The sequence below is a fragment of the Trichoplusia ni genome, chromosome 2, assembly GCF_003590095.1.
Source record: "Trichoplusia ni isolate ovarian cell line Hi5 chromosome 2, tn1, whole genome shotgun sequence".
Classification (NCBI taxonomy): domain Eukaryota; kingdom Metazoa; phylum Arthropoda; class Insecta; order Lepidoptera; family Noctuidae; genus Trichoplusia; species Trichoplusia ni.
In genome coordinates this window covers 1,264,867-1,281,795 of record NC_039479.1, presented here as the reverse complement: position 1 = coordinate 1,281,795, position 16,929 = coordinate 1,264,867, and the positions used below count along the sequence as shown (strand labels likewise).

Here is a 16,929-nt window from a genome sequence, read left to right as displayed (position 1 = left end):
ATTTGGTCCAAAAGATGGACAATATTCATAAAATTTTTCTCAGTAGTTTTTATTTGAAGCCAGTTTTTCCTTTTTGTACATATATTATTCTCAAACATCGTTGCGTTATTTAAACTAAGTGAAACCTGAAAATAAACGTTTGACTATTTTAAAAATATAAGTTGAACATAATTATAGGTTCATCATACAAAGTGACCATTGTTTAAATAAAAAAAGCTTTTGTCAAACGCTAATTACCTGTCAAAATGACCACTAATCTAATTGTATTAGGTCCTACATTCGTCCTATGATGCATCAATCAATTTTCCTAGCTAAATGGTCCAAACGACATTCGCGAAAACAATTACTAAGATCATGGATTATGTCATGCAAATGTCACGATCTTCATCGTGTAGTTATACCATGGTTAATTAAAGGATTACGGCAAGTTACATTTTTAACGCAGGCGTTTCCCAATCTATATCACGGTCTGCTTTTGGCTCTACTGATGTAAAGATATGATGACTTACGTTCCATGTTGGAGTTAAAACTGCTGAGCTAAACTTGATGATTTTTTATTGGACCAAATGACAGCTTTTTCTCTTTCAATGTAAAAAGAATTGACAAAATCGGTTCATCCATTCTAATGTTCTAACAGATGAATTGAGAACCTCCTCTATTTGAAGTTGGTTAAAATACTATGAACGAGGAAATTCTATAACATCTATGCGTGCTCTTGGATAAAGTTAAAAGCTTCCGTCTTTAAACAAAGCATGTGGCATCAACACTATGTTTATAATATTTAATTGATTCTCTATCATAAACGCACCTATAAAAAAATATTGAGAATTATTGGCATCAAAGTTAAATAGTCGATAAAGTTTTATTGATTGGCTCTACATTGCCTATGATGACTTAGGTCGTTCACCTAAGTTACTAAGCCATTATCTCTCATTCAACGAAAAATATTTTTGATTTGTTGTACATATTGCAATTTCAGCGATCTCGAACCTTTTCTTGGTTGGCTGTAATATAAGAGCTGCGATATTATTAACTTAAGTGCATACAAGTGGTTTTCTATAAAAAATGCGTGAAAACTAAGTTATGACAGATTAGGAATGTCGGTTTTTTAGGCACTTAACAATTGCCGTCAACGTTATCCGCTTATTTTTTAATTAAAATCACAAAGAACAATGATTGTAACACAAAGAAACTGCATCTATCTTAGTGGACTCCAGTTTTATTTGGGTTTTTTCTCAATAAAGTCTAGGTTTAAGGAACCAATTTAACTGGTTTCCATGCTAACCATTAACAAAGACCATAAAAATACTAAACGATTTGACACACGAGGCCAATCACGTTCGGTAGCTCAAAAAAGCCTTAAACCAATTAAGGTATATCATGAGTTTAGTTTATTATCTCAGTTATGAATGACGTCAGGCACGTTCAGGATTGAGGGCAGATGGTATATAATAGGTCAGTCGAGTTTCGACATCACAGTACCATTTGAGATTCATCTTCACTTGGTTTGGAGTGCTCAGACAAACATACAACATGAAACTGGTAATTTTCAAAAATACTTAATTTGTTTTTTTATTTATCTTAAAATTTATAATTTGTATTTGGGACTTAGTAGAAAAAGATCGCGAACTTAATTTACTTATATTTTAATGCACATAAATACACATTTGTACAATATGTTCTTGGAAAGTTTATGTAGAAAGACCAGCCTAACCCAAAGTCGGGTTCCATTAGAGCAAACTTAGAGAGATTCAATAAAAGAACTCCAAAAAACTTCTTTGCTGGAAGTGGATATTTGGAGCTGCTAAACTTAGAATTTAAAACTGTTCTAATCCTTGTTATTATTCCTGCAGTTCGTATTCGCCGCCCTCGTCGCCGTAGCAGCTGCCGCTCGCCTGGAGCACCTCGAACGGCGCGCATACCTTCCCCCATTCCAGGGAAGCAACTCTGCTGGATCCTTCGGCTCTCAATCTCAGGGTTCTTTTGGGTCTAACGGTGCTTTTGGCTCAGCTGGTGCAGACCAGGGCCAGAATGGTGCTTTCGGTCTGGCTACATCCAACAAATACCTGCCTCCTGACCACAGCTCTTCCAACGGTGCTCCCCAGTTTTCTGGTTCCCTGACCGGTGAGTTTAAAGGCACAACTTATTATATACATTTCAAATATTTAATTACAAAAAAATAAAATAATCGAAGCTATGTTAAGAATGAATACATCCTGAACTAAATAAGTCGTTGATATTTCAAAAGGAATAATATTTATGCAAAGAAGGGAGGCCTTTGCCCTTTACAGTTGGACAGTAAGGGCTAAACAAAAAAATAATTATTTATGCAGAGTATTTGCATTTTCATCCATAAAAGTGTCGTAAGATGTTACATCTTTATAAAAATTAAGTAAATACTTACTTATTTCTTATCTAATTCCAGGTTTTGGCTCCCAAAACTCCCAAGGTCAACAGTTCGGCCAGCAAGGTTCCCAGTACACCATCCCTAGCACGGCTTACGGAACTCCTCAGCTCTCCAACTTCGGATCCCAGTCGCAGTACTCCCAGCAGACAGGAGCCAACCAGTACCTGGCCCCAAGGCCCAGTGCCCTGGAGAACCCCCCTCAGCAGGCTTTCGACGAGGAAACCGGCTACCATTACTAAGTTCTTCGATAGTACATGATATAGTCAATTAGTTTGTTAATTTACATAATCATAATAAAATCTGTATGTAATTATTTGTCGGATTTCCTTTATCTGAACCTTACCCTTAAATATGAGAAACATTTTCGTCGGGAAGGGAAACTAGAAAATAATCAGTGAACTTTACATTATTATAATTTATAACAAATAAAAAATGTTATAAATTAAACGGGCAGTAAAGACGTTTGCTATGAAATATAAATACTATGTTCATAAAGAAGATAAGATTCATAGAGTTAGATGCTCTATAATGCATGTTCTAAACAATGCTAAATTGATATCAACAGGCACATACAGCAACTGCTTGTATGTACTTTATTTATTTCCTACATTTGATGAGATGAAGAAGGTTTCAATAAATACCTTAAAAATTTCTTTAACTGAACATTCGAATCCAATGCATACCTTACGCTGAGATTTAAAATAGCTTCGCGTAGCAAACACATTTTCTCCTGAGATTTAGGCCGATTCACTGATCATATTACTGGTGAGGTGACCCTAAGCACTCAACTACAAGTGTCATATGAAATTGTGCCTACAACGTAACTATTATAAAAACAATAACTACAAGCGGATTATGTGAAAACTAGCTGTTGCCCGCGACTTCGTCCCCGTGGGTAGAAGATATAAGTTATGATTTATACCAGCCCTGTTTTTTTCTCATTTTCCATTGTAGCTTCGCTTCTATTAGTCGCAGCGTGATGGTATAGCCTAAAGCCTTCCTCGATGAATGGTCTATCCAACACAAAAATAATTTTTCAATTTGGACCAGTATTTTCTGAGATTAGCGCGTTCAAACAAACAAACTCTTCAGCTTTATATATTAGTATAGATATATGTATGTAGGTCTATCGAATGCTAATAATTAAATGAAAAGATTTTCTTCACGTGTTTTAACTGAATCTGAAAAACTGTAGCAAGAATATTGGTTTATATTGCATGCATTCCTTGTAACTCAAGTAGCTAGTATCACTAGTCTATTATGTTTCTTATTTTGTTAAGGCGGGGGAATTCCCATGGACAACCGCTCCCTCGAGGAAGAGAACGCGTGGTGTTAGACTCGTAGTGACTAAATCTAATCCGTCGTTCCACACTATCCGCGTTTTGGATTGGTGTATGACAATGCGTTGCAATCCTACACACAGCCTAGCCTGGCTAACTGATTTGTTATGATATAATACTCATGAACTATGTACAAGCTCTTTGTCCTATAGTCTCGCTAAAACCCTCTATCATATTCTTTTTGGAAGTGCAGACCCCAAATAGGGATGATTTTTTTTATATCCAAGTCAAAATCTAAAACGTCAACCTCAACGTCAAAATTAATCCGCGCAAATTGGTAATGGCACGAAAAATATACTATACAAGTTCTTAATACAATAAATAAGACACAGGATGCTTGGTGCATCGTTACCTAATTTGTTCAGGAACCAAGAAAGAAGGTTATACCATTTTCTACACCGTTTCTATGAAGAAAATACATTTTTTTTACGAAAAAACTCTACATTAATGCTGGAACAAAGAAACAAATTGTGAAGATAGGCTTTTTGAGGCAAGAGGCCTCTCGCCGACACGGGAAACGCTCCGGACACTGTACCGTGGCCTAAAGGACGAAGGAGCGTCAGAAAAAACCCAGTAAAAGTTTGACTGCACGGATAGCCGAGTGGTTGAAGTCACTATGCCAAACCCACGTGGGTACGAATCCCACGTAGGAAAAGCTTTTGTGTGATCCACGAATGCTTGTTGTGGGTCTGGGTGTCTTTATTCATGTGATTTGTATGTTTGTAGAACCCCCCGTGACACAAGAATTATAATCCTTACTGTGGGAGTCGTTAAAAAAACAAATCTGAATTCCTTTCAGCCCAGAGCGGGAAGAGATAGATTATGATTTCCCACATGAAAGAAAAGTAGTATTTCCATATTTATCTATAATTTTTTCATTTATAATTAGGTAAAAAGGAAAAGGATTTTTTTTTAAACTGCATTCCTCAGCGAGTAATGAAAATAACATGTCTGCATTTTGCCGATAATTCAAATAAGCTTTGCTGGTCATTAAGCAGTAAAGACTCAATTATCAAATTCTTGACATGACAGAAAATCTATACACAAACATCATTTAAAACAGATTGTTTTATTACCTTAAAATCCATGAACCGTTACATCATACTTAAGTTCCAATCAATCGAATGACATCACTAATTATCATCATCGATCAAAAATCAATAGGTTTTGTAGAGTTCTTTTTTTGTACCTGAAGACTACTCTACATTTCCATAAAAAAGTGATTTCAATCTATCTAGTCACGTTCGGGAGTCAAGAAAAGCATTGAAGTAATTACAACGTATATCATAGCTTTGGTTTATGGCCTCTGTTGCATGACGTCAGGTATATGATCAGGATAAAGGCCAAATGGTATATAATGGGTTATTCGACACACAAAAGCACAGTCCTACTTGTGTTTTATCCAGTTAAGGTAGTTTTTGACTCCATACAACATGAAACTGGTAATATATATGTTTTTTTTTATAATATTATGTGTTCTTTAAAATAAAAGAAGATTTATTACTTTTTTAAGATTAGTGAAGTGAAAAACAAAAATCATTGCCCAATATATGCAAAATATACTACGGAGTGTGAAAGTGAAGTTCTTAAAGCTCTGATATACCTAAGTGGACAAAACCTTTATCATTACAAACTTTTTGTTAAGTTTCATTTGTCCCTTTGACTTTAATGCAAGCTTGCAAGTTATGTTCATCTCCTGGCAGCTTATCCATAACTGACTTTTGTGCTTGTCATCATTTTATCATAAACATCTAATAAATACAATAACCTTTTTTTATAGTTCGTGATCTCCGCTCTCCTTACCGTGGCAGCAGCAGCACGCCTGGAGCACCTTGAGAACCAGGGTAATTCATCCAATTCTCCAAATGACGTCAATTCTGGGGATTCAAATGGAGTTCAAGGTCAAACTTTTCTTGATATTCCTGATGTCACTGTTAAAATTTTTCTTAAGTCTTAAGCCAGATGTTGTCCTGTAACATTTTTTAAGGTGATTAATAGGTAGTGGTTTTGTTTCCTTAATTTTATAATATACCCTTGAATTCGTGACGGCATTTAGTCCTACGATCTTCAACCTGATAGTCAAACTTATCGCCAGCTAACACCAGTGCTTGTTTAGTATCCGAAGATTAAAGGTAAATAGTTCATTAACCAGCTAAAATATTTAACAAATATTAATTAATTCTTAACCTTTGAGCATAAGCGTGTGTTGAAAGTTCAGAACCGTTTCTGGCAGCTTCTTCCTAGGCCGGTTTTTTAACACCGATGAAATAATCGCATTTCAAAAGAAGCAACCTTATCAAAATAAATAGGACTTTGAGGACATTTTCCCTTCGTAGGACAGCATGTACTAGAAAAAAATGCTAATAATATAAATTGGAATATTTTTCATTGTTACAGGTTCCGCCCAAAGTACTGGTGGTCAGCAGTACGATGGTGACGGCTATGTGTACAACAAGCCACAAGCTCCTCAGAAATTCTCCATCCCCAGCACCAACTACGGAACTCCAGTACCCTCAACACCTGCCACCAACAACAACGTCCAAAGCCAATACCTAGAGCAATCAGGAGCTCCTAGCAACCAGTACCAGGGTTCCCAGACCCCTCAAGCTCCTCAAGGATCCCAGTCATCCCAGGGTATCCAGGCTCCCCAAGGCTCCCAAGCCCCTCAGGGCTTCCAGGCGTCTCAAGCTCCCCAGAACTTCCAGGCTCCCCAGGGTTACCAGGGCCAGCAGGGTTTCCAGGGCTCCCAAGCTTCCCAGGGTTTCCAAGCTTCGCAGAGTTCCCAGGGACAGCAAGGTTTCCAGGGAACTCAAGGTACCCAAGGATTCCAGGCTCCTCAGGGTTTCCAGGGACAGCAGGGATTCCAGGGTTCTCAAGCTTCCCAAGGCTTCCAGAGCCAGCAGGCTTTCCAGGGCTCTCAAGCTCTCCAGGGCATCCAGGCACCCCAGGGCTTCCAGGCACCCCAGGTTTTCCAGAGCGCTCAGGCTCCTCAGAGCTTCCAAGGTCCTCAAGGTTTCCAAGGTCCCCAAGGTTTCCAAGCCACCCAGGGTTCCCAGGGCTTCCAGAACTTCCAGGGCCCTCAAGCTCCCCAAGCTCCCCAGGGTAACCCCTTCGAGAACATCCCCCAACAAAGCTTCGATGAAGAGACTGGTTACCATTACTAAGTGGACAGTCAGCAGTACTAAATGTGATCGTATTTGTATGTTTTGTAAAATAAATGACTTTTAATCTATTAAAGATATTTTATTTTTTATTGAACCATGAATAATTAACCATCTTTCGTCAGACTTTTTTACTTTCTGATTTTTGCTTTCAAACTTCTCAAAACGACCTCAAAACATACATTCAATTATTTCAAAGTTATCAAAAACCCGATTGCTTTCCAAAATTCGGAAGCTGTGATATTTATTTTTGAAAACGCACACATCATTCAAAAACGACGGTGCATGCATGAATGCATTTTAATTTATCACGCACAAATTTTACACATGCGAAGAAATATTTTCGACACATAAGCGTCTTTGTGACGTAGGCACCGAGCGGTTCAAGATCGCGACCCAGACACTGAACTCTTATGTCGACGTTTTTCAATAGTTTTATCGATTTTATATCTTGGTAATATTGTGTAATCTAGTTTTAAGCTGTTTCGGTTTGATTGATTGATTGTATAATTGGAATTTTGGTTTTATAAGATTAATTTTAATTTCAGTTTAGCAATAAAACCACAGTATTATTATGAATTCAAAAGTATGTGAGAATTTTTGTATGTGTATGTATCTTTGTTACATTTTCACGCTTAAACGGCTTGACTGATTTCGATGATTTTTGTATGAAGGTAGCTGATTTCTTAGAGTACTTGGATTTATATTTCGGCAACTTTCAAACCAAGTTTTAGCAGCTATAACTGATATCCAAGTGGGTCAACTACAAAGAAAGGTTGTTTTATTGTGTATTAAAAATATATAAAAATACGTACTTTAAGAATTATGTCAATTACGATCTTAAAAAATAAACAAAATGAGACGTGAGTTATTAAAATAAATCTGAAGATGTATTGAGCCATTTATTTGTGTAGTTAATAACAATTGTTAAATAAAAGTCGATGTAATATGAATTTCAAGTTCGTTTTATTTGAAATACTTCCTCACGGATTTAAATTTTTCACGGATATGTATACTCAATTATGATAATAAAGGAAGTTCTGAAGATTGTTGTTTTAGCATTTTTATGTATAATTGTTTGCCAAGTTTAAAACACTTATCAACCTACATTTATAAAAAAATGCATCCTGTAGAACGCTAGAAGTAAGTGGTCAACTTGGCAAAACTTTCCTTGTACTTTCAACCGACTTTAAACAAGAGAAGATTCTTAAATCCTTTTTTTTATGTTTGTCACCTAATTACTTCAGACTGGGTGAACCAGTTCTGCTGATTCATCAATTAACTTGAAATAGCTGTCATTTGGTCGCATTAATATTTCATAAAGTTTGACTTAGTAGTTTTTATGAAAATGAGATGTAGGCTTTGTTGTTTAAAAAAAATATTACTTCTTCTTTTTAGCGCTAAAATTTTTTTCGGCCCAGAACTGAAACACGGCACAGTTCGCATTGTCTATAGGTAGTCTTGATGCATATTGTGCGTTATGAATTACTATACATTGGCCACACTAATTTTTTTTTAATTTTCAGTGATCAAGGCCAAAATCAAAATCAAAAAATATTAATTCAAATGAAGACGCAGATTACGTCACCAATCAGTGACGCCCACTCTTTATCGCGTACTAAGTGTTAATACTATGAAAGGAAAATTACAGATTTAAATAAAAGAATTGACTCCCACGCACAGTGGAATTTAATCCTCGTATCGCAAAGGATTTAAAAACATTCAAGCATTTGTGGATCACACAAATTATCGGTGATCGAACCGGCAACACGTCGCGTGACCTATACCACTGAGCTATCCGCGCAGAGAACCCTTAGCAACAGGCATTTAAAAACAGACGTAATTTACTTGAGATGAAAAGAAAAAGCGGGTAATTAATAGGTTTAAAGACCCAGTGGGTCAAGAGTAGTGGTAACGACCATTTCTTACTGTTCCCTAATGACTCCAAACATTTGTGTTTTTGCCTATTATAGTTAAAGAACGTTGAACTCCGGTTTTGTTAAAAAAAATGTCGGTATGATTTAAAATTAAGTTAAATTTATAATGATAACTTGAATAAGACCATAGTATCTTGATAGATCTTATTGCAAAAAAAACTAACTTGGTAACCAAATATTATGAGTTTTTTACAAGATACATTTAAAACAATATTTAGCAGTAAAGCTTTGAGTGTTTGAAACTGTAAAATCTGATCATACGGTAGAAGATCCTATCATATAGTCCAAATCCTATCGAATTTGTTCGTTTTTTCAGAAGTAATAATAAAAGCTACGGTTTAATTTTTATAAAAGGCCTTTTAAAAAAAATCTATGTTAGTATTTTAATGTATGTTATCCGATATGGTCTAGTGGCTAAGATACCTGGCTCTCATCCAAGAAGCTCGGGTTGGAATCCCGGTATCGGAATATCATTTGTATTTTTTATTTGGGAAATTTTAAATAGAAAGCACTCGTTTTATGAATAAAATCCAATATAATATATACACATCTTTTATTTATATACAAAACAATACATTTCAATTGACTAAACAAATCTAGGTCGATTATGAACACACTTAGTAATGGTAGCCGGTCTGTTCATCGAAGCTCTGTTGAGGGCCCTGAGATTGGGAGGGGCCGGCCCTGGGGGCCAGGTACTGGCGGCTGGCGGCACCAGACTGAGAGTACTGGGAGCTAGGGGCGCCATACTGGGAGCTGGGAGCGCTGTACTGGGAGCTGGGGGCGCCGTACTGAGAGCTCGGGGCGGAGAACTGGGACTGACCGTTCTGGCTGTACTGAGAGGAACCCTGGTTGTATTGCTGGCTGCGGTAGTTTTGGGCACCACCAAAACCTGAAACAATAACAAAGAAGATTTGAATATAGTTCTGTAGCGAATGAAATGAAAACATGGTTAGGGTTTAATTAGATACTAAAGTATGTGTTTGAATTTCGAAAGTGGAGTCTTGTTTTGTAATTGGAATGCCGAGAACATGATACGTTATTCAATTGCTTTTGTTATTTTTTCTACTCAAATTCCAATAACAAATATAGAATTACAATTGGTTACGGCCACTAAAATGTATGTAAACCTTTTTGAGGTGCAATTGAAATAGACGATAATATTTGATTAATTAAAATAGATGGTAACGACTCCAAATGTATTGAACTATTGCAAAATAATTATATTGAGCTATGCACGACTTGCTATAATAATCATAACTCACTGTTTCTAATCGCTTTACGTTTATAATTATCAGCAAGTTATAGAATATTTTATTTTTATTTTTTTTATTTTATATGTTGGAAGAATATCTTACCTTGTTGGGAGCGAGCGAACTGGTTCACACCGTTTGAGCCGGAGCCTTGGTTGGGGGGCAAGTACTTGTTGGAGGTAGCAGCAGAGGAGAATCCACCGTTGGGGCGGGAGATACCAGATCCAGCAGATCCGAAGGCACCGTTTCCGAAAGCACCAGATCCAGCGGAGCCTTGGTTAGGAGGCAAGTATTTGTTGGATGTAGCCTGAGAGAAGGAGCCACCGTGCTGGCCGTTGCCGGAAGAACCAAAACCGCCAGATCCACCGTGCTGTCCATTGCCGGAAGAACCGAAACCGCCGGAGCCAAAAGCACCAGAGTTTCCAGATCCCTGGTTAGGGGGAAGGTATTTGTTCGAAGTAGCCGCAGAGGAGAATCCACCGTTTTGGCGGCCCAGGCCGGAGCCAGCAGAGCCAAAGGCACCGGAGTTTCCGAAAGATCCGTGGGAGTTTGAGCCGAATCCACCCTGAGAGGATCCGAAGCCTCCGTTTGAACCGAAGGACCTGGCTGAGCCGACCGAGTTGTTGTCCGGAGGAAGGTAGGAGCGTTCCAGGTGTTCCAGACGGCCGGCAGCGGCCACGGCGACGAGGGCAGCGATCACGAACTGGCGAAAATAAAGACAAATAAAATAATTTATAATGAAAAAAATCTATTAAATATGATAGTATAAAACATGAAAGCAAATGCAGTTAATTAAAAATTCTTATTTAAATTTTATGCTAATATATTTGCTTTGATTTCCAAACCACAATTACTGCTAATATAATCTAAACCACGAACAAATTCACAAAACCGAACGCAAAAAAACAAATTACCAATTTCATTTTGTAAATTTGTTGGAACACTCCAAACCTAATGTGGATGAAGCTGAAGTTGAACTGTGATGCATCGAGGCGGCTGACCTATTATATACCATCTACTCTCGATCCTCAGTACTCGCATGTGACGTCATATCCAAGAGAAACCGATGCTATGATACGCTTTGTAATTAGTTTTAGGCTTATTGAGCTTCCGAACGTGATTGACCTCGTGTGTCATATCTGTACGTAATGTTTCAAGGATTTTGCTCACTGTACGGGATCGGTCCTTTGGTACGGATTTGCTAAGACTTTACGAGCGTTCCGATTGATCGGTGTTTACGATAACGGTTGTGAAAGGCAAATTTTCAGGCACGATTGCTATAGGATTCGAGTCTGAAGCAAATGTCTTTGTATATTGTGTAGTTTATTTATACATTTTGCAATATTTTTCCTTATTTCTAAAGATGCTAGAAAAATCAGTAAAAGTCATTTAAGTAGGAATTGTTTCCGTCTTAAAAACTAAATCGATTTCCGACGAAAAAAAAGTGGAATACTTCTTTTATTGTTATCAGGTTTCATGGGCAATTAATTTTCATCTTGATTTGTTTAAAAAAAAATAATGTTTGCAAATACAATCTCTTTTGCTGAGAATTTTCAGATAAATAGAGAATATTTCATTTGTATCAAACAAACATTAATCATTTCACACAATATAATTTTTCGCTTTTGTTAATTCAATGATACTGCATAGTGTTTCGAATTCGATCATAAGGTCTACCAGTGCTCCTTAAAGTTGATCTATTGCCGTTGTGAGAGCAAGGCAGCGTACTTCATTAGATAGCGGCATCTCTTTTCCACAGTTGGATCAGTCCGGATCTAATAGATTGTGGTAAGCTCCCAGTGTTATTGCATCATCTGTAACATCGTTTACAAACGAAAGCTTTGCTACAAATTGATCAAGTACCAGTTCACTGTCTGGGTCGTGATCTTGAATTAATTGCGTTGCGTGTACGATCATCATTATTTTTTTCGTGTTACAACACTGTTCCTACCTTCAAATGAGTATGTGTCTTATGGGCGTTCATATGAAATGGGTGATTCAAGGTGGAAATCAACTAAAAGGAACATCTACCACTAACTATGTAATTAAACTCGACAAAATTTTAAGTCGTAATCAAGACTCGTGCGTTTTCTGTCACTTAAAAGTGGAATGCTGTGACAGATGGACTCTTAAGACCGTCTTAAAGGTTGACTTTCATGAGAATCCGATGTTTTGATAAGAAATATTTGAGATGGCTTCAGATAAAGTGTCCCAAAGAGCTTATTATACGGCCACTCATGGACCGTGGCTCTGTTAGATGATTCCGACTGATTCATTCAATAATTTAATATAATAATACTTAATATGTCAATAAGGACCTTTGATTATTGTAAATAATATAATGACAGTATCATCGTAATTGGCACTATTTATTTAACAATTATCTCCTAAACGGACAATGTGAAATATGATATATCCCATAATTAACTTTCTGACACCATGGATTCTGTTCTATTAAATTGGTTTTCAGATTGAACGTCAACCATTAAAATAGAAAACTTTTTTAATTTTACATATGCCATTTTGTGGATAGCTGAGTGGCTGAAGTCATAACGCCACACCCACTGTGTGCGACGTATCACAATTTCGACCTCCGCATAGGACAGCGTTTGTGGCACCCACGAATGCTTGTCCTTTGTAGGTGACATTCATGTTTTTGAAACCTCTCGCGACACAAAGAATAATATTTTAAATGCGGGAGTCCTTTAGTTAAATAGAATAAAATCTTTCAATCTTTATTCTTAACAATCAATTGCCATACTCAACATGTATAAAATGAGTCATCAAATTAACTCTGGAATCATATGCGTTCAAATCGATATCCAATGTAATCTTCTAGGTTTGGAGGACTAAACCTTGCATACAGAATCCAATAATTGGTTCACTTTTATAATTATACACCCACATGAATTGTAAAGTCAGCAACATCAACATAATCTGAAGTAAAATACATCATGAAATAAATAGTGAATTATTGCTGCGATAAAACTTCATGGAAAGCCGAGTGGTATAAGTTCTCACAAAAAACCAGCTATCGCGAATTGTCATAGGATCTAACCCCGCGCAAGACAACGATTTGTGTGAACCACGAATGCTTGGTTGAGTGTCTTGTGAAACCCTTTTGGCACAAGGATTAAATTGCTTGTAGCGGCTGAGACCATAACCCTTAAAAAGCCGCCTTTTGTCGAACGCTCCATCACAATACTTTCTTTCGAAATCAGATGTTGTTGTAGATTTCAAGGGTTTTTTATTTTTTAGGTTTCGATTATAGCTGCACAAATTACCCTTCTTGAACGAAGGCGATAAGCGTTAATCCAATGTGTCCGCTACCTAAGCCGTTTAGTCGAGAAGAGATAACAAACATTCTTTCACGTGTAAAATATTAGTTTCATATTTTGCAGTACTTACTAAAGCCTCATTGTGTTCGCGATTTTTGCTGACTCTACAAACAATATCAAGCGCTCCTACGTACAGTTAAACATTGCATCCATCATTTATCTCGCGTCTAGATCGATCTATATTGTACCAACGAATTCATTGTTTTGAAGTTTGTGAAATAGTAAATGGATTAGTTTTGTATCACATTTAGTAATTATAATCTTAAAGCTTTTTGTACTGTTTTAATTGTAATATTTATCTTACTATAAATCGGTTTTTTAGTCTCGTGAGATATTCCATTGTACTTCAGTTTTTCAGTTCTATAAATAGAATTAGTATTACAATGTTCTATGTGACTCGAAGATTTTGCATTTTTTTATTATTATTTAGTTTTATTTTATCGAATTTAATTATTTATTATTATACTGGTAGCAATAAATACGTCATCTGTGAAAATTTCAACTATCTAGCTATCACAGTTCATGAGATACAGCCGGTTTCAAAAATACGGAATACTAACGAAGCATCGTTACTAGGATCATCACATTACGGATGCCCAAAAATACATGAGATTATTTATACTAATTTTACTATGAACAAATCCAGCAACCAAATGGGATATAAGTATTCTTAGCAGGTTTAAGTATATGCTCAAACTACCATCAATGGTATGCATGGTATCAACTGTTATGGTACAAATATACCACAGAATCAAATAATAAATTAAATTTGAACATCAATACTCTGAGTTTTAATGTTGAACGAGCTCCATATATCACTGAGTTTATTTACTTTAGAACGTGAGGATTCTGAATGTTATAATTGCAAAACTGGGCAAGAATTTAGTGCCTAAGAAGATGCACGGTTTTATTAGTCCTTGGAGACTTAATGGCGTGTTTCGTTAATGCAGTGTAATCGATGCGCACTGACTTCGAATCCGTTTTAAATGTTTATGAATATTTCTTTATTATATGTTTAGGAAGGTGAGGGGTAATCGTGTTGGTCAATTGTGACTGATATAGTCACTAATGATCTACGTTAAAGGACTAACGATAACGTCCAGTACAAAGAAGATAATGAATCTTCTTACCCTGTTTCAAATGATTTAATGCTGATTGACTGTATGTTTTTCTTGCATTCATCCTTTCCAGTGTTTTAGTCATCATCTCAGCATGGTAAAAGGGTGTAAATGATTCCTATTGTACTCACTGTCAATAATATTTTTTAAATCTTCTTCCGATTTCTGCCTTTTTGTAGACTGCATACCTATATTGAATGTACACCCTTTGGGTATGTTACGGAGATCCCTTTTATGTACACTACCACCTGTTATTTTTTTGTTATAGCTGTAACAACATTAAATAAATATTCTCTCGCTTTAATTTTAAGTGCAACAAATTCGCGCTAGGTTTAGTATAATTTTGGCGATATCTAGAAAAGTGACGTTATTGTACGTTCCTGTTAAATTACACACCGATCTTCACAAAGACAATAGAACAAATATATCAAACCCTCGTTAATTGTGGTACCGAACATCCTTTTGCCAAGTCTTGGATTCAATTAGTAGGTCGAATTGAATTCTATTGTTTTCTGTTAAGAAATCCATAATAGGACCCTGGGGTGCGAAATCGTGGCCTATAAATATCATGAGGTTCGCCCATATTGCAAAGTAACACTGTTTCGTAGATGCTAAGCAATAAACATATCTACATGCAATTGTAATTCCCAATGCACGGATAGTAACTATATAGGACAACTACTCATGCAAGTTCAATCCTTACATAACAAAATTATACATTTCTGTGAAACAATGTAAAATACTCGATATTCAATACTCAATACTTTTATTGTATTCTTAGGTGATAAATTATACCTAACTAGATCAATAAAATGAAAAGCAGTAAAAACGGTATGACTGTTGTACTACTAAATCAATGGTTGCAGGTTTAAATACCGGCACGCATCAATGTCTTTTCGAATAATGAATTGTTGCAAAGGGTGAAGGAAAACTCGTGATGAAACATGACAATCCTAAGGATTTATTATGTCCTAGGACGCTTCGGAAACCTACAAGCCTGACGCCGAGTTTTAGATGATACGCGATCCAGAAAATAGCAGAGTCATCAAATGCGCAAACCCTTCCTATACGGGAAGAATCCTGTTTTTACTTTGCCACTATCCCTATCTAAAAAAATAGAGATTTTTATTATTTATTCTTTGGTCCTTCTCTGACTTAACCATCCGTCCCTTTATCTAAATATAAATGTGATGATACAAACAAAAACGAACCCGAAAAAACCGGAACTGTGGACTAATTCATAATCGTGATTGTAAAATGGAATTTAAATAGATTTCAATGCAGGAGGCATTTAGACAGTAAAAAATCATTAATACATAATTATTACGTAGTCAGTTAAGAAAAACATTGATTGATTAAACAGACACGACTCGATATTTTGCACTTATAAAATAGCCAATTTATTTTTCAGTAGCTGTGTAAATGTAACGTGTTTTGAACTTTAGTCAATTGTGATAGGGTCGTTTTTGCAAAGCTAAGTTACTTCAGGATATAGACTTTCGGAAAAAAAATTGTGATGCGTTTTGTACGCAAGCCTGTTATTTTTTCAGTACCTTGTTGCTAAGTCATTTTAGACGTAAAGCAAATGTTTTAAGGTCTTTTTTACAATAGAAAAGAATTTAAAACAAAAATCTCTATAAACTTTTAGTTTAGGTATTTGTCAAGTTATGTCGAGGTCAGGTCCCAATTTTAAATGACAGCTAATTAATGCGCTTTACTGCATCACCCTAAAGTAGCTTGGTAGATAATGCAAAACATGAAGTCTGGAATTGCACATTTTTCATGTCTTAGAATATAAATGAATAATTGAAGAAATAAATTACTAATTGATTTCGTATTGTTCCACGATCTCACTCAAGCTCAGAGGGGACTTAGTATTTTCACCAAGGCAAGACTAATTTAATGCAATTAAGTTGAATTCCTTACCTTCACATGTTTCCCCTTTAAGTGATCAATTAATCTTATTGCTATTAAACATAGTTGAATAACGAGGATTCTATTTAGTTACCTAATAATACTTTACGATACAAATACAACTAAGAATTATTATTTTGAACAAATTTTATTTACCTTAAAATGGGTAAAACCTTATAGCCGGCTATTAATATGCCTTTCTGTTCACTTAATTTAACCTTAAAGATTTTTAATATTGTGGAAAAACTGCAAGTGTGTAGTGAACCGGATTTTTGGTATTACCCAGATAGCTTCAATTGAAACAAAGAAAAATATTGAGTACTTGTTAGTTTAGTATCGGCTATCGTATTATTTTCTGGTTCTTGAAAAAAATTCCAAAAGAGTTTTACTTGAAATTTTCTTTTTTTTCTGGACAGCCCTCATCTTCCTTGCCTTTCCCAACTCTGTTGGGGTCGGCTTCC

The 16,929-nt window shown here is 36.0% G+C and overlaps 3 protein-coding genes and 1 non-coding gene across 5 annotated transcripts; 3 read left to right on the top strand and 1 right to left on the bottom strand.

Moving 5' to 3' along the window:
* The first annotated feature begins 1,451 nt into the window (after nt 1–1,451).
* LOC113500951 (pupal cuticle protein 36-like) lies at nt 1,452–2,723 on the top strand. The gene is made up of 3 exons (XM_026881905.1): nt 1,452–1,542; nt 1,854–2,124; nt 2,426–2,723. Exons 1-3 carry the CDS (start codon nt 1,534–1,536, stop codon nt 2,644–2,646), a joined length of 501 nt encoding a protein of 166 aa, XP_026737706.1. The 5' UTR covers nt 1,452–1,533; the 3' UTR covers nt 2,647–2,723.
* Nucleotides 2,724–5,042: 2,319 nt separating this feature from the next.
* On the top strand, nt 5,043–6,979 carry LOC113500937 (glutenin, high molecular weight subunit DX5-like). Of its 2 annotated transcripts, none has more exons than XM_026881892.1 (3): nt 5,043–5,189; nt 5,528–5,591; nt 6,145–6,979. In XM_026881892.1, the coding sequence occupies exons 1-3, from the start codon at nt 5,181–5,183 to the stop codon at nt 6,909–6,911; spliced, it is 840 nt and encodes a 279-aa protein (XP_026737693.1). In that variant the 5' UTR covers nt 5,043–5,180; the 3' UTR covers nt 6,912–6,979. The 2 variants fall into 2 exon arrangements, with proteins under 2 accessions (XP_026737693.1, XP_026737685.1); XM_026881884.1 differs by having other exon boundaries at nt 5,528–5,648.
* Nucleotides 6,980–9,241: 2,262 nt separating this feature from the next.
* Nucleotides 9,242–9,313, top strand: Trnae-cuc. The gene has a single exon. It is a non-coding gene; the product is annotated as a tRNA-Glu (tRNA).
* A 68-nt stretch (nt 9,314–9,381) lies between these two features.
* LOC113500925 (filaggrin-2-like) lies at nt 9,382–11,281 on the bottom strand. Its single transcript, XM_026881878.1, has 3 exons — nt 11,013–11,281; nt 10,204–10,801; nt 9,382–9,737 (listed from the first exon to the last, which is right to left on the bottom strand). The coding sequence occupies exons 1-3, from the start codon at nt 11,019–11,021 to the stop codon at nt 9,463–9,465; spliced, it is 882 nt and encodes a 293-aa protein (XP_026737679.1). The 5' UTR covers nt 11,022–11,281; the 3' UTR covers nt 9,382–9,462.
* Nucleotides 11,282–16,929: the final 5,648 nt, after the last annotated feature.